At 33.2% G+C, this 18,348-nt stretch overlaps 1 protein-coding gene across 3 annotated transcripts in view; it reads left to right on the top strand.

Moving 5' to 3' along the window:
- ARHGEF12 (Rho guanine nucleotide exchange factor 12) overlaps positions 1-18,348 on the top strand; it is a 125,080-nt gene that overhangs the window by 69,658 nt on the left and 37,074 nt on the right. For 2 of the 3 annotated variants that reach the window (XM_014551117.2, XM_014551118.2), the window contains 10 exons: positions 473-522; positions 2,969-3,026; positions 5,365-5,543; positions 6,859-6,936; positions 7,115-7,234; positions 8,737-8,877; positions 13,382-13,456; positions 15,712-15,804; positions 17,375-17,485; positions 17,771-17,869. In XM_014551117.2, coding sequence (XP_014406603.1) covers positions 473-522; positions 2,969-3,026; positions 5,365-5,543; positions 6,859-6,936; positions 7,115-7,234; positions 8,737-8,877; positions 13,382-13,456; positions 15,712-15,804; positions 17,375-17,485; positions 17,771-17,869 — 1,004 coding nt within the window. The remainder of the gene's footprint in view (positions 1-472; positions 523-2,968; positions 3,027-5,364; positions 5,544-6,858; positions 6,937-7,114; positions 7,235-8,736; positions 8,878-13,381; positions 13,457-15,711; positions 15,805-17,374; positions 17,486-17,770; positions 17,870-18,348) is intronic. The other variant, XM_014551119.2, reaches the window with a different exon arrangement.

The raw sequence follows: 18,348 nt of genomic DNA, 5'->3' as shown, positions 1-18,348 counted from the left end.
AAAACAGTTCTTATATTGTTTTAAAAATCATATGACTCCCTGGTCATGATACTTTATGCATCACCACTTATAGGAGTTCATGGAATTTTATTTCTTCATGGCACCAGAGGTATTTGGGTAGAAGCAGATTAAAGAAATGATTGTAGGCTCAAAAAATCTGCCCCTTTCCCCAAGTGACAATAATAACTTATACTGCTTTACTATACATCGAATACTTCCTTTATGTTGGGTGCTGTAATTTGAGGTAGATATTTTTAATCTCCATTTTACAGATGATACTGAGGCTTACAGTGAAAAAAAATAAAGTCAGTCCATGGTCATACAACTAGTGAGTGGCAGAGGCAGGAATGGACCAAAGTCTGTCTGACTTTACAGCCCACGTCTTTAACCATTTTGTTACACTGCCTCTCTTTCAAGAAGAATATCAGTGAATGTAAATGAATTACATTTTACAAATTAATTTCTCTTGTAGATGGAGCAGCCATGCGGGCTGGAGTACAGACAGGTGATCGGATCATCAAGGTAAGGAAAATTATTAGGGAATTTATGGTGGAATTAAGAACATATATTAGCCATTTTTTCACTTGAATTTTTATGATTTGTTGACTATAAAAACTTATTTCATTTACTTTAAAATTAACATTACCTTTTATGAAAAGCATGATAAAAGTTTGAATAGATGGAGTCATATACGTTCTTGGGTAGGAGAGTAACTCACTGTTGTAAAGATCATATTCCTCCAGATTAATCTCTTAGCAAGAAACTCTCATCAGAATATGTTAATAAATTTGGGGAAGTGTTCCATTCCTCTTCAAACTGCCACATGATTATTTTTTCTGAATAAACTTTGCAAAAGTATTATGTGTGTGGGTAAGTGTGAGAGTATATGGTGTGGATTAATTTGAAGCAAGTGACTCTAGTATAGGTATGGACCTGTCAGTGGAGCACAGTAGCAAGTCCAGAAACAGGCCTTAAGTTCTGATCAGTAAGGAAACAATGGGCCAGTACTTACTCTTTAGACAACTGACTAATGTGATTGCTTAAAATCAAATTACTGTACAGGAAGAGATACCATGAACAAATTTACAAAGAACTATCTGGAAAAAAATATCTGAAACATGTTACAGAATATGAAATCCTGATTGTAAAGAGCCCCTTTAAATTACTAAGAGAAGAATAAATAATCTAACAGAAAAATGGGCACAGCATTTTATCAAGCAATTCCCCCCCAAAGTAATTGAAATGAATGTATATTAATGAGGATATGTTAAACTTCGCTGATAATGACGAAATAAAAATTAAATGATAGCTGAAAATATATTTGGTTGTCAGAAGTTTTAAAAGATTGATAATACACATTTGGCATAGTTGGGGGTATGGTAAAATGGTTATTACTTTCATGAGCTTGCTGTGAATATAAATTAAGTAAAATCTGGATGGAAATTTATGGATAAGTATCTAAATTTATATACTTTAGGAAAGTATATAACTTTTGAGCACAATTTTGCTTTTAGGAACTTATCTAAGGAAATAAGTGTACAAATGTGAAGTGATATGTGTACAGGAAAATTTATTAAGCTTTTTCATATTGAAAACTTCTAAACAATCTTAATATGCATAACTGAGGGCTAGAGAAATAAATTACATTTCATCTGCAACTTTTCAAAACACTGGTTTAGGTCTGTACCTATACTGAAAAACATTCACAATGCAATAAAAATATTTTTTATTTGCAGAAAAAGGCAGTTATAATGTGTATATATATGTGTCTGTGTATCTAGTGTGTGTATGCTAGAATAGTGTCTCAAAGATGAAACATCATAGTTAACAGTGACCATCTCTGGTAGGCATGACAAGTATACTTTTACTTCCACTTTATACACTGATATACTTGAACTTGCAAAAATTAGTATTACTTGCATCAGAGAAAAATAATGTTAGATTCATTGTCTGATATTTTTACCTTAATTTGTTTGGTTTACTAGTAACTTTGGGTAACACTTCCTGCATTTAGCCTGTCTGAAATTTAATTTCCTTTGTAAAGATTAGGTCATGATGAACTCACAGACATAGGAAACAAACTTATGGTTACCAAAGGAGAAAGGAGAGGGGAGGGATAAATTAGAAGTTTGGGATTAGCAGATACAAACTACTATAATAAAATAGATAAACAACAAGGTCCTACTGAATAGCACAGAGAACTATATTCAGTATCTTGTAATAATCTATAATGGAAAAGAATTTATATACACATGTAATCACTTTGCTGTACACAAGAAACTAACACAACATTATAAATCAACTATACTTCAATTTAAAAATAAATAAATAAAATAATAAAACTCTCCAAAATAGATTAGGTTATGATTGGAAAACTAAAAATAAATTCAGTATTATTGTGGAAATATTGCTTATTTTTTCATATTTTTAAAAATTTATTATGCTTTTGACAAATCAGTACATTTGTAATTAAAAGCAAAGAAATCTTTTCTTTTTGCAAGTGTCCTTCATTATGAAGGATTTATAAATCTGTTGCATAGTATATTTTGTTATTTTTCCATAGTGAGTAAGTTACAATGTCCTTTTTTTGTTTGTTTGTCCTGTTTTTCTGAGGGGGGGGTAATTTGATATATGTATTATTTTTTTTTTTAATGAAAGTACTATACTGGGAATTGAACCCAGGACCTCATACATGCTAAGCATGCACTCTACCACTGATCTATACCCTCCCCTTACAATGTCCTTTAAATCAAGGCCCTTTTTTTGTGCTCAAGTTCATTTTGTTGCTAAGTATACCTAAAAAAATAGTGGTAAAAGTGAATATTGAACCAAATATATACATATTTTAATGTAGACCTGTTTACCATATTGTATTATAATTGATTTGTATCTTGTATAATAAGTCCTGAAGTCAATGTATCTGTTGTCTCAATAGTATCTGATAGAGACTATTTTCATTTTCTTATAGGTGAATGGAACGCTGGTGACTCATTCAAACCATTTGGAAGTGGTGAAGCTAATCAAATGTAGGTGAATGTTTTTCTGTTTTGTATTCTGCAACCCTTAAAGCGAAGGTCAGCAAGTATTTGCTGCAGTAGACCAGAAAGTAAATTTTTTAGGCTTAGTGGGCCAGATAGTCTACTGCTTGACTCTCATCGTAGCATGAAAGCAGCCATAGGTGATACATAAGTGAATGCGTGTGGCTGTGTTTCAGTAAAACTTGATTTGCCAAAATAGTCTGTGACTTGAATGTAGTCCCTTGGCTGAAGTTTGCTGACCCCTGCATTAAAGGAAAGTCTGAGGTGAAAATTCTTAATTTACTGATAACTGTCTCTAATCCATTTCATATATGTGGTTGATTACAATGTCCTTGTCATGCTTGGTAATATTAAACGCATATTTGAAAGAAATGCATGAGTTGACCTGGGAGGTGAGAGATTGAGAAATGAGACACAGTGGCCTGGATGAACTGAAATGGAACTTTCACAATCATGTAGCATAATCATGTTCCCTCAAATAAGTCAATGATTAAATAATCCAGAGCAGTGATCTTCTCTTGGAAATCTCCCGGGTTAAGAATTTATAATCTTCTGCTTCAGACTGTTCTGCAGGAGACTACAAATAAAAGGCGGTTGTTTATGGACGAGCAGGAACACTACTGTTTTGTTTAATATTATTCTTTTCATTAAGTGGGCATCTTTAGAATAAATTTAATAAACTGAAATCCTTCTTGGCCTTATTATTGCTTAGATAAAGCAACTCATGAATTCCTTCACCTTTTCATCAGAGTACCAGTGCTCTAAAATTGTCAGTTTGATCATAGTTCTTAACATTAGTACATTTTAAAAAGAAATGGGATGATCAGAATTAGATTCCCATACTGGAATAAATTTAATTACTTACTTAATAAGATTATGATTTATAAGATTTTATGTGCTACATAAATATGATGGCTTATGGTAATAAATATATGCCTGGTAGCTAACTATTACAGAATATAAAAAGTAAAATATAAAATATAATATAAATATTTATAAAATATAAATATATATATATTAAATAATATAAATATATTTATAAAATATAAAATATAAATATAATATAAAAATTTCTTTAAATTTTTAGCTTATATACTTTACTTGTTCTAATATAAATTTTACTTAAAAAAATTAAATGCTAGGACTATAAAAATAGATTGCAATAACAAAAACTGAGCTAAAAACTCAAAATAAAATACGCTGAGTATACAAAATAGATCTAAATTTGAAATGCCTAAACCATGTGTACTGTACTTGTAATGGAGCTCCCTCACGTCCTACCCGTGAATGCATATTCAAATCAAAACCAGTTTAAAAACAGCTAAAGTGGGGAAAGGAAGAACCAGGAAGCTATTAGAGACAAGCACGTGGATAAGCCAATAAGATAAAACAGATGACTTGGTGACAGAAATATAATTGAAAAACTTTTTAAAGTGTATACACTTAAAATCCCCCCGCTATCACAGCATATGTGACCATTAAGTGTCAAAAAAAAAAAAAAAAGTTTATAGAACCTCAAATACTGTGAAGTAATTACCAGTGAGTTCCATGGGAGGATTAAATAAGGATTAAAAGCATGAAATACATTTTAAATTTCTACTGAAAAGTCTAAGAGAAAGATTTTTGTCTTTAAAGGTCAGTTATCTAGTAAAGTCATTTATTTGGAATGTCTCATTTCTTCTTGATTTTAGATAAATAATGAATGTCTGTTGTTGAGTCTTTCTGGTTATAGTCAATTTTGCTTTCCATAGTTTTTTCACCTGAAATATGCCTAGCTAATTTGCCTTCTCTAAATTTTTTAAATTAAAAATTACTACATGTTTGTTGTGGGTTTTTTCTGGGTTTTGTGGAATATCTTTTGTCATATTCTTTTTTTAAGTTAATGTAAAGTTCATTATATTACAGAAAATGAGTTAAACATTACCTGATTAGTATCTTAAAATATGATTTTTTAAATTTACATTCAAGTAATTGGTTGAACATATAGCCATTAATAGTAGGTGGTTGATAATAACTCATTCTTCTCTAAATTAAAGAGTTTATTGGAGTTATAAATCTTATTTGCTTTTAAGTAATATCTGATCTTATGAGTAGTAACTAGCTATCTGAAAAATGGCATTGTTCTTTTGTATTTTTAGGGAAGTCATAAAAGAGAAATGACAAATTGGATTCTTTTTCTGTGGAGAAATGGTTAACAGATGGTGAAACTTTCTCAGATAACTGGATCTTGTAGAACTATTAAAGATTAAGTAGTAAAATGCTGTAAAAATTTTTTGACAATCTTATTTTCCCTTTCCTCCCCTTTCTTCCATCTCCTTACCCTAAGCGGGTTCCTATGTAGCTCTTACTGTTCAGGGACGCCCACCTGGGTCGCCCCAGATTCCACTTGCTGATTCCGAAGTAGAGCCGTCAGTCACTGGACATATGTCTCCCATCATGACATCCCCTCATTCACCTGGAGCATCTGGGAATATGGAGAGAATTACTAGTCCTGTGCTCATGGGGGTAAGAGTGGGAGAATGTCTTTGTAAAAGCTCAGTTGTATAGTGATGCCTTTGCTTTATGTTGAATTTCGAAGTGCTGAGCTGATAAAGTTAAGTTGGAGATTCTAGAAAATAACTTGCTAATTTAAAAAATTGCATAATAATTTGGAATGATTACAAGGTATGGGGATAGCAGATTTAATTCAGCAACTATTTAACACCTACCATATACAAAACAGGGTGCCACCCACAAAAATATAATTAAGATATCCTGTGTTCAAAGTCCTTTGTTATCTTAGCATATATACTCTAAGAGGACAGGGGGGGTTTTTTGTTTACTTTGTTTATTGTTCTGTCCCCGGAGTCTAAAATATTGCTTGGCATTTAGTAGTGGGTGTGTAATAAACCTTTGTTGTTTGAGATTGAATCAAGAGATTACAAGTAATTATACTACAAAGGCAGATCGTAGACGTTACGAGAAGGAAAATTTTAAGTTCTGTGAGATTTCAAAGGAGGGAGACAGCACATCCAGGTGTGATAAGAAAGGACTTTATGGAAAGCTGTTATTTGAATTGAGCCTTCAAAAACAGGTAACATTTAAGTGGTGGCAATGGGGAAGAAGGCAACCCAGGTAGAGGGAGTAGAGTAAATAAGATAAAGAGCCAAGAAAGCATCAAGTATCTGGGGGAAGCATCCAAGACTCTTGTTTAGCTGGTGCTTGTTAAAGATGTATGTAGTAGGAGATGAGCTTGAAAAAAATAAGACATTTATTTTGAAAAGTCACAACTCTGAGGCTAATATACATGGAACTGGATGAGCAGTAGGAATATATCGTGAATTTTTTTTTGAGCAATAGAGTGATGTGATTATAACAGGATTTTACGAAGACTAATTTGATAAAGTGTTACAGGGCTGTAAAACAAGGCGAGATGGCAGGAGATGAATTTGGGGGCTGTCTTAATATTTCACATAGGAAATGTTGGGGATTTGAGCCACACAAGGGGGTTGATAGTCAAGATCCAAAGGAGAGAAAGTAGAAGACATTATTATCCTTATACTTAAGGCAACTTCATTTCTCCAACTAATAATCAATATTTAATGTTTTTTGAACCTAGTTTAGCAAAAGTAAAATAGAAGGGCTGATATTTCCCTGTAACCTTTTATCTTTAAATGTCATGTCTAAAAGCCTGTTCTCAAAACCGCCAGAAATAAAATCCTAATAGGTATTGAAAACTGGAGCTGGGATGTAATATTGTATGACTTGTTTTTGATACTTATTTTAGCTTCACTTTCCGTGTATTGGCTGGTTGGTTGTTTGTTTTTTTATCTTTTTCTAGGAGGAAAACAATGTGGTTCATAACCAGAAAGTAGAAATTCTAAGAAAAATGTTACAGAAAGAACAGGAACGGCTACAGGTACTAAGTTAGACATGGGGCTGTTTGCAGGCCAGTGAACACATGAGTGGGCATTTATTATAATCATAATCAAGCCATGTTTTAATCAATGACGTCAGCTATTTTATTAAGAATAGACTTTTAAAATATTTTCTTGACGTAAGTAATTAATTCTTGAAATATGTTTATAACTTTTCAGTTATTGCAGGAAGATTACAACCGAACACCTGCCCAAAGGTTGCTAAAAGAGATCCAAGAGGCCAAGAAACACATTCCTCAGCTGCAAGAGCAGTTATCCAAAGCCACAGGCTCTGCTCAGGTAGCATCACTATTAAAAGTGCTACCCAACTTTTTGCAGGAGAATTTTCTTCTGGGAATGTGTCAGAGAGTGTTGCAGTCACCTTTTTTAAAAGTTATTTTTTCTAGCATAGGCCAACAGGATGTCCTGTGTAGGGTGGTACAGAAATAATGATTAGTTAAAAGAAATGTGGGCTTCTGATTGTTTGCTTGCTCATAATATCATACTTCTTCGTTTTGTAATAACTTTAGAAAGAACTGAGTGCTTTTGCTTTGATATGACAAATTATTAAAATGTATTTAGGTACATACATTTACATGTTTGAAGTTTATTCTGCCATTTTGAAACAGAATGGCAGTTATGTTTTTAAGTAGGATGTAAGATTTTTCCAATTTAATCTGCAAAACAGCCCTCTGAGATTAGATACTACTGTTGTTTCCCCACATTTTACAGAAACAGAGAAACTTGAAGAAATTAAATAACTTGTCTGAGGTCATGTAGCTCACAAGTGATGGAACTGGAATTGAAACCCAGTCTGGTGAATTCAAAGCACATTCATATTCTTAATGACTGTATTTTTATCCTAATTTAAAAAATAGATTGCAGTAGATTTGCTCCATAGGTATAAGTTATGGAGATGAGGGTCTTATTAGAAAAAACAGCCCAGCATTTATATGTCAACCAGGTTTATATTCATTAATATTTAGATTTGGGATCTGGAGAAATGAGTAAAAGGTGCTTATTTGTTATTCTTCCTGAGTTAGGTCTGTAGGTTCATAGAACTGAAAGGATTCTTTGAAATCATTTATCCTAATTTGCTCATTCTAAAGTTAAAAAAAAATCATGCTGTGGTATGGAAAACTGGGGTCCAAACTGGTTAAATGACGCATACCAGATCACACGTTTATAAGGCCTCCTGACTTCCTGGTTCAGTGTACTTTTGATTACATAATTTTTAAATTACTTTTAGTCCCATTATCTATATTAAGTTTTAAGTATTCTGCCTCAGTAATATTGACAGTTTTATGTTGTTACTACTGAGCAAAGACAACAGTCTTACCCTGTTTCAACAGTAAAGCTGTAATTCTTGATTTAAAATGTTCTAGTAATTTATAGTATATCATTGTGTCCCAAATTGGCAATTTGTTGACGTTCTAAAGTGTTGAAAGGCAGTTAACCACAAGTTATAGTGCCATAATCTTTACTAACGGGCAGGAAATGTAAATTATATAAGTTAACAAACTATTTTATTATCTTTGCTCTATTTAGAAGTTTGAAATTTTACTCTCTACTGAAATATCACTTTCCCTGTCTTTAATGTCATGCCATTTTACAACCGCGGAATTAGTAGTTATTTATGCTTCTGACTTTTAGAGCTTTAAGCATTCTTGATCACATCAAACTGGCCAACTTTTAAGTCTCCCATAAGGTTGCAGTGCAACTGTCTTTATTTAGTCAATGATAAAAGTTTTTCATGTTTGTTTTAAATGTGTTTACATGTGTGTGTGCCTAATCTGTTTTAGGATGGAGCTGTAGTTACATCCTCCAAGCCATTAGGTGACACACTAACAGTCAGTGAAGTAGAAGCGGATCCTGGTGATGGAGCAGGCAGAAGTGACTATAGCAGTGGAGATGCTTCTCGGCCCAGTAGTGACAGTGCAGATGTAAGTGCTCTGCATCTTTATCTTCTTGTATTTTTCTCCACAACTCTTTTTTAGATACTATTTTAAGTTATATGAACTAGAGGTGTTCTCTTATTTTTTATCGCCACCATCTTTAGTATAGCAACTTGATGAGCAGAAATTCTGGATACTGTTGTATATGAGGTTTTAGTTCCAGAGTTCACTTTTTCCCTTGGATACCATTTCCAAATGTTTCTTTTGAGGAGATGGAATTTCCCAGCAGGCGTCTTGTTTGTGGGTAGAGAAGTTAATAATGCCAGTGCTTTCTTACTGAACCGAGAGGCCAACTGTTGATAACTTTAAGAGCATGTTAATATTCCATTTGTGGTCAGAGTGACTCAGTCTTGAATCATGGGGCACTTTGCCATCACAAAGAGGAAAAGCCTTCGTCCTCTTAGATAGACTTCAGTTAATAGCCCATGTTTAGTAACGCTTTCTTGATTAACCCAGAAATTGCCAGATGAATGTGGGTATTTGTTGGGAAGACAATAAGAAAATATTTTAAGTTGAATATGATGTAGCATCGTGGTTACAGGAATACTTAAAAGTCAAGCTCAGTGTTGCTTGTGCAGCATTATTTTGTAAGTAGTATGCAGTGATAGGAACAACAACTTAAAAATAGATCACCCTCATTAGAGGTGACGAGGAAAGTAATCTGAATCAGTTTTTTTTTAATATGAGTCATGAAATCAATTTAGTGATTTGGGACCTGCATTTTTTTTAAAAGAATAAAATAGGAAATGGAGTGTTTTGCATGTAGAAGAGGTAGGTATTACTTTGTGTGCCTCTTGTGGTATATACACACATATACGTATGTGTATAGGGGTGTGGGTGTGTGTGCATACTGGTTAACAATGTAAAATTACTCTTATTAAAGGTTGTGGTTAGAAAAACTGAAAGCCGCTGGTCTAAGTTATCGTAGAGGGCACCTTTTGGGGCTTAGGCCCGATGACTCAGCTCCTCATGCAAGGAAAATTTGAAGATGTTTTTATTTTTTGAAACATGGTAACAGGAGTCTTATGATTGGATAGACTAAATGTCTTAATGGAGGATTTCAATTTTGACCCAAGAAAAAAGTTACATAGCTTACATTTATTGCCCATGCATACCATAAGCTGTAGTAAGTGTTTTACGTTTTTTTTTTTTAATGTTAGTTAATTCTCACAACAGCCTTATGAAGTCATGCTATTGTTGTCATAACTTTAACTGAGGCCAAAGTGACTAACTTGCCAAACTTACCCAGCTAATAAGTGATCTGCCTCTGCTAGTTCCAAAATACCAGCACTCAAGGACTCCAGGATATGAAAATGCATAACATTTTGGGAGAGCAGTAAAAATTTTACCAGTATATTAGGGTTGCCGATGAAATGGCTAGCGTTGATCTTAGAAATGAAGCCTTGAGTCCAGGTTATAATCAGCTTCAGCTTATTCTAACAGTGTTCTCTCATACTTCTCCTTTTTGGTTTAGGGCTGGTTCTCCTCTCTGTTTTCATGGCTTGTCTGTACCATTAGATGGAAAGTTTCTTGAGAGCAAAGTGCGTATCCTATTTGACCTTATGTCTCCAAAGACTGCTAGACTGTAGGAATTCAGAACAAGTGATACGAATGAAAAAATTGAATTGTATCTTGTACTTATAGAAATGTTAGTAATATCTGTGGCTTAGAAATAAAACCTTATAAAATACAGAGTGAATTGGCAAGTGTAAAAATAGGCATTCCAGTGAATTAAAACTGACACATGATTGGTGTCTAATAAGTATTTGAATGAACTACAAAATGAATGAGTAAAGAGTTTGGGTTTTACCTCACATGCAGAAGAGAGGCACAGTGAGAAACACATCAGTATGGAAAAGTGAATTGGAGCATAGAGACAGGGAGATCAGTAAGAAAAGAAGACTGCTTGGCTCACAAGGACTTTAACAAATGTGTGTTAAATGGCTGATAAATTGTCACCATTTATTGCATACCTGCTTTGTGACAGCCATTATACCTAATGCTTTACAGATTCTCTTTTTAACTCTCATAATAATCTTAAAGAAGCAGTATCACCATCTCACAGATGAGGAAACTGAGGCCAAATAAGTGGATGCTGTAGAAATCCACGTGAGAGATGATACAGTGCAGACTAGGCTATTCACTGAACACACAACAAACTTGTATAATTCCTACAAGTGTCTTTTTGAAGCTAGAGTTGTGCTGCTTTTAGCTCATGGATTTCCATGTTCATTTCAAATGCACTGTATTAGGATTGTTAGAATCAATCAATGCTCTTAATTTTTTTTCCATTTTCTGCTAATTTTTATAAAATAAAATAATCTCCTTGTGGTGTTTGTGATATCATTATCATAGTAAAATCCTCTGCTTTTGCTCACCTCAGAAAAGGCTTTAAAGGGTACCCCAGTTCTCACAAGAGAAGCAACTTGATCACAAATCATCATCGAAAGCCTGGAGCATCTGCCTCTCTGATTTTCAGTTTGTGGCTGACTTTCTAAAAGTTATTTTGGAAAAACTTCAAACCTATTCAAAAGTAGAGACACTGACATAATGATCCCCCTGCCTCAGCAGTCATCAGCAAGTGCTCCAACTTGGTTTTGTCTGTATCCCTTCATTCCTCATTCCTCATATCCTCTAAATACTGGATTATTTTAAAGTAAATCCAAGACATTATTTAATTAATATGTATCTTTAAGAGAAAAGAAGATTTAAAAAGTTACAGCCAAAATGCTGTTGTCAAATCTTAATTTTTTCTTAATATGGAATTTGATTACCCTAATAGTCTTATAATGATCTTTTTGCAGTTGGTTTATTTGAATCAAGATCCAGTCAAGATCTTCAGCCTTTGGTTGATTAGTGTCTTAACTTATAATAGTTCCTTCCTCTTTTTTTCTCTTGCTTTTTTTTTTTGTTTGTTTGTTTTTTGTTAAACTGGGTCATAAGTCCAGTAAAACAACCGACATTCTAATTGCATTTTCATGATGTTGTTTAACATGTTCCTCTGGTGTGTATTTCCTGAAAACTGATAGTAAGATCTAGAGTCTTGAACAGATTAAGGTCTGAGAGTTGTTGTTTGGCAAGAACAATTCATGGGTGGTACTGTGTATATCCTGTTACATCACATCAGAAGGTGAATGTCTGGCTGTCTTTTTGTGACTGTTTGTATAAGGTGTTCAGATAATGTCAGCATGATTTCTTCATTATAAATTTCTCTATTAAATTTTTATCTAGTATTTTTATCTGCCATTGATATCAGAATGCCTGCATCCATTATTTAATTGGTAGTTTCAAAATGATATTATAATTTTGTTATTCCTTCTATATTTATTAGATGGACTTATTTTTATAAAGAATTTTCTCTTGCTATTTTAAATACCCTATATAGCTTATACAGGAAATTCAGGGTAAATATTTGATAATTTTCCTTTAGGTATCTGTTTTCAGAAGAGTTGGTACCCTAACAAACTCCAAAGGTCACTGATGTCGAGATGTGTGCCCATGTGTGCGCCTATGTGTGTACATGTGTAATATTTTGAATTTGTAGATTTTTAATATACGTGCTTATTACTTTATTACATTTCAGTCCATTGCAGTCATTATTCTTTTTGATACTTAAATTGTCCCCCTTTTTTGGCTAGTGGGAGCCCCCTCAGGTTGTCTTTTGTGTTCTTGTGACATGACTCCCCCGTAACATAGCTTTCTTGCTTTTTGATGTGACAAGATTATTCTAGCTTTATTGTATTTTATATCTCTTGCCCAAGACCCAGAATCATCTGTTTCCCCCAAGGGGGGCTTACATTTTAAATCACTGTCTTCTCTGCCTTGTGGTACCTTGGTATATGTATAGATAATGTGTATCTTCCCTATTGGCATTTACACAAAAATCTCTTGTACCTTAATTTTCAGCTGCTCTGAAGAATGGCTCCCATTGCTCTGGGGTGTTCTTTATCCTCCAAACTTGAAGTTCTGCATATTGTTTAGTTTCTATTTTATATTAAATCATTACATACCATGTAAATTTTATAAAAATCGCAACAGTTTCACATGAGGTAGTAACAGAAAAATAGACAGAAGCTTATTTTCAAGCATATAAATAGGGCACAATGCTTTTAACTGGATAGAAAGATTGTTTGGGACAGAGGGGGTTAGAGGAAATGGATAAAGTTTGACTTCAACATAATGAGTCGAGATATATAATATATCTAGTTAGAGTTATTTGATAGAAAGTAGCCCTCATGCCTGAAGATGAAGCAAAACTCTCCTATTGATTCTGTATTTTTTTTATCAACATAAAACTAAAAAACTAAGAGAATAAGTGACTTGCCAAAGTCAAGAAAATAGTAGTAGATCCAAGTATTATTTGAAAGATATTTAGTAGTTTCAAGTACAAATATGAAATTTAGAATATTATTCTCTCACACTGTTTTACCTTATCCCCTTTTGGTGAGCCTCTTGAAATGAAATGAATGTCTTTTTTTTTTTTCTTTATTAGAGTCCCAAGAGTGGCCTGAAAGAGAGGATTTATCTAGAGGAAAATCCAGAGAAAAGTGAAGTAATTCAGGACACTGTGAGTATGAAATCCATGAAATGATAGTGTTTTCTTTAGCTTTCCTTATACTTAAGTGATAGACATATCTAATATGTACCTGTGTGAGAGTGTGTGTACTTTTTTTTGGAGAAAAAGCTTAAACTTATTAAAGGCACTTAATAAAGATTTGATAAATGGAGAGATACTCCATAGTTAGTATTATTAGATGATTATATTTTTTTCTAGTAAAATACACATAATATAAAACTTACTATTTTACCCATTTTTAAGTTCATTGGCATTAAGTTACATTCACGTTGTTGTGTAGCTGTCACCATCTCTATCTCTGGAACTATTTCATCTTCCCCAGCTGAAACTTGGTGCCCATTAAACACTAACTCCCCATTATCCTCTCCCTCCAGCCCCTGGCAACCACCATCCTACTTTCTGTCTCTATGAATTTGACTAGGAACCTCATATAGGTAGAATTATACAGTATTTGTCGTTTTGTGATCAGCTTATTTCACTTAGCATAACGTCTTCAAGGTTTATCCATGATTTAGCATGTGTCAGAATGTCCTTCTTTTTAAGGCTGAATAATTATCCATTGTACATATATACACCACATTTCTTTTCTCCATTTATTTGTCAGTGAACACATGGGTTGTTTTCATGTTCTGGCTGTGGTGTATAATGCTACTCTGAACATGGATGTACAAATGGATACCTGTTTGAGTTCTTCCTTTCAGTTCTTTTGGATATATACTCAGGTGGAATTGCTAGACCTTATGTATTCTTAATTGAATACTTTTAGCATTCTGATTTTATTTTTTAATTAAGACTTGTATAGAGTTTTATAGTAAAAGATTTAACAGCATATTTTGATTCATTTATTATTAGCAACATAATTGAAAAATCAGAGGCATCAAATCAGCTGTAGAATCAGAAGTTGTCCCACTAATCCTCTAAACAAATTTGTACTGTTCCACTTGATTTTTTTTTTAATTATTAAAGCCTTGGGATTTAAAAAACAAGAATAAAAAAGGCACAATCCAGTTTAGGAAATGCAAATACATAGAGTTGCAACACACTTAAGGAAGAAAAACTCATGCTATGTGTTATTCACTTAATTTATAACTGTGGGTCCATGTACATAGTTTCAGCCGTAACTACTCTGCAGAGAACTCCCACATCACTACAGCCTCATTCTCTTTGCTCAACTGCTGTCAGATTTAAGCGAAACTCATTCTTTTCATATTTCTTCCAAATTTTTTATTTCTCTTAATACTGTATAGTCTTTGATTTCAGTCTTTGTCGTCTTATATTTTTTACACTATACTTTAATGTCCCTACACTGCCTTCTTTATGCTAAATCCAGCTTTATAAGTAAATTAACACATGGATGAGCTATTGCATGGGAGTGAGAACTGCTAGCCTACAGTTTGGTTTTGCAGTCTTGATATTGTTGTTTCTATAGCAGTGTTTGTGTGATTACTTGAACATTTTATTGCGTTATGCCAATGATTTTCAACCAGGAGTGATTTTGTCCCTCCGGGGACATTTGGCAACGTCTGGAAACATTTTTGATTGTTATTACTCGGAGGCTGTTCCTGGCATCTAGTAGGTGGGTAGAGGCCAAGGTTGCTGCTAAACATCTTACAATGCACAGGACAACCCCCACAACAAAGAATCATCTGGCCCAAAATGTCAACAGTGCCAGGGTTGAAAAACACTGCATTATGTACTTATGAAAATGAATTTTAAATGAAAAAAAAAAGAGTTTAGTGACAGCTTTCAATTATGCGACATTAACAGAAACCTTTGTATTAACCTCCCTGCTAAACTTGTCTTACTTCTACTCGTATTTTTTCTTTGCCTTGTTGTCTTCATTTACTTTTTCTTAATGTAACTTTTAAAAATTGTAACTATTTATGTAACCCAGCTTTATTTCTTTCTGTAACAAGGCCTAGATATGTATGAAATAATAAATGAAGTACACAGAGAGTGTATAACCAAATAACCAAGAGTGTAGTGAGCAAAGGGTGTTTATTATTTCCAGGAGAAATGTTTTTCCTCCCAAGAAGTGATCAAAATGTGATTTTCTTTGTTAAAGTGATTTATGGCCTTGAAAGTTTGAGAACCACTTTGAAAATAAAGTAACTAAAGAAAATAAATAAAAAGAAATGCAATCAGTTTTGTGAGCCATGTCTTTTTGATGGTTTGACTTTGTTCTTTCTCTGCAATTGACCAGCAGATAATTTTTCTTTTCCTTTTTTTTTTAAATGTAATACCAGGACACTCAATCACTTATCGGGAGCCCCTCTACTCGTATAGCACCTCATATTATTGGAGCAGAGGATGATGACTTTGGTACTGAACATGAACAGGTGATGACTTCTTTTTCCTAAAAAACCCAAATTATTAATTTTCTGAAATGTTTGGTTTCTTGCAAAAATGAACACTTTCTGAAACTTGGAATTATATTTATAAGGATTTGTAGCTAAAATCTTAGAACAGATTAGTTAGTTGCTTGGGTTAATTGCTTATTTAGCTTTGACCAACAAAAGTGGCTTTGCTTTCAAGGCTGATAAGAAGTCATTGATTTATACCAAGTACTTCATTTTGGGAGAGGGGGAATGTTATTACAATTTTTTGAAATTTCAAATTCTAGTTGTTTATTGCTGGCATATAGGAATATGATGATTGGCTTTATTCTTGTCCTTGTAGCCCATGATCTTGTTAGTAAACTCACTGCTTCTAAGAACTTCTAATAATAAATTAAGATTTTCTACATGAATAAGATAACCATGAATAGAGAAAATTTTTATTTCCTTGTTTCCAGGCTGCTTATCTTTTATTTCTCGTTCTTATCTTTATTGCGCTAGTTAGGATTTCCAATATGACCATGAGGTTGAATCAGTGTGATGAGACAGGGCATCCTTGCTTTATTCCTGATCTTAGGGAGAAAGCGTTCAGTCTTTCATCATTAAGAATGATGCTGGCTATAGATTTTTTTGTAGATACTTTTTATTAGCTTAAGGAAGTTTCCTTCTATTCCTAGTTTAATGAGGGTTTTTATCATGAATGGATGTTGAATTTTGTTGAATGATTGAGATGATCGTATGGGTTTTTTTTTTTAATTTACTCTCTTAATACCATAAATTACATGATTGATACTGTTAGCATGTTGAACCAGCTTTGCGTTCCTGAGATAAACTTCAGTTGACTATAATGTATTTTCCTTTTTGTATGTTGTTTGATTTAATTTGCTACTAGTTTGGTAGGATTTTTGCATCTGTGTTTATGGGGGATGTTAGTCTGTCGTTTTTTATAATGTCTTTGGTTTTGGTAGTTGGATAATGCTAGACTCAGTATTAGTTGAGAAGTGTCCCCTCCCCTTGTATTTTCTGAAAGAGATTGTATAGAATTGGTGTTCTTTTTTTAGATAACTTACATAATTCTAGGTTACCTTAAGTTTGACTGTTGCTCTTTTCTGTGTTCAGTGTAGTTTGGGAATATACAAGTATTCTAGCAGTTGTCTTATTTAAAATCATACAACTTCATTTCCTATTACCATTTTTGTGATTAGGCCCCCCAAAAGGAAGACAGCTATTTTGTTATTAGAGAAAAAGCCTTCCATTACATTTTAAAAAGTGTTTTTAAACTGTTTATTGTGTACTGATTTGTAAACATCTGAGCTCCTTGATAATCATCTTCTAGACTTGCATTCTTCCAAAATGGTCTTTCTTCCAGCATATCCCCAAGAGGTTATTAATTTTCAGAGGAAGAGATTCCATAGCCTGTGTTGTTAATAAATTCTAGGGAAATTTTGTTAAATCTTGAATTTTTTTAGGGTAGGTCAAAGTGAGTTTTAGATAATTATATTTAAGTGAGCTGACATTACATTTTGTATTTATGTATTGGAGTTACTGACTGTATAATTATTTCTTTTTCTAGATCAATGGGCAGTGTAGCTGTTTCCAGAGCATTGAACTGCTAAAATCTCGCCCTGCTCACTTGGCTGTTTTCTTACACCATGTAGTTTCACAGTTTGACCCTGCAACATTGGTAATGTAGTTTATGATTTAGCCAATTCATAGTTCTTACATTGATTCATATACCACAAAACTTTTCACTTCAGCAAGATGAGTGGGCAGACTTCTTTCAGTTTTCTAAACGTATAAGGATAGATATGAAAGATAATTTAAATGTTACCAGTTTTTTTAAAGACTTAGTTATATGGTAATAACTACATTGTTTATGGTGGCCCGCTTGTTCCAAGCATTCCTACTCAATAGGAGTCTATCAAATTACGTTTTCATGATTTCTCCCCCGTTTCTTTCTCTACTACAGCTCTGTTATCTCTATTCAGACCTTTATAAACAGACCAATTCCAAGGAGACTCGTCGTGTCTTCCTTGAGTTTCATCAGTTCTTCCTGGATCGATCTGCAGTAAGTTACCAAGTTAATATTGTAATTTTTGCTTTAGTACATTGAGTTACTGGCTTCCTACTTCAAATCTTCCCTTTCATGTTTTTGCAGTTTATTGTGCTTTCTGACATCTCTATTATATCTCAGTTATTGATTATTCTTGACTTTTTATCATTTCTAAATTATAGACATGAATTCTCGTAGGAGGTTTTAAGGGATATTATGTATATTTGGGTTTATATATGTGTGCATAATACAATGAGAGAGTGAAAAAGAGAACACAAATGAAATATATATATCTATTAGGATCCAAAGAGTAATTCTTATATAATTGGACTTTAAAGTGTGGAGGCACAAGTTTTACTAAAAAGTGGTGGAAATAATCTTCCTCATATAAATGATAATAGACTAGTGTTTTATTTTACGGGGAGGAATCTTAATAAGATTTTTAAACTCATATGTGTTATTATTAGCCATGCTATAGGGTGAATAACAGCTAT

Source organism: Camelus ferus, chromosome 33, assembly GCF_009834535.1.
Source record: "Camelus ferus isolate YT-003-E chromosome 33, BCGSAC_Cfer_1.0, whole genome shotgun sequence".
Classification (NCBI taxonomy): domain Eukaryota; kingdom Metazoa; phylum Chordata; class Mammalia; order Artiodactyla; family Camelidae; genus Camelus; species Camelus ferus.
The sequence above is the reverse complement of the archived record's forward strand: the minus strand, read 5'-3'. Positions and strand labels throughout refer to the sequence as shown.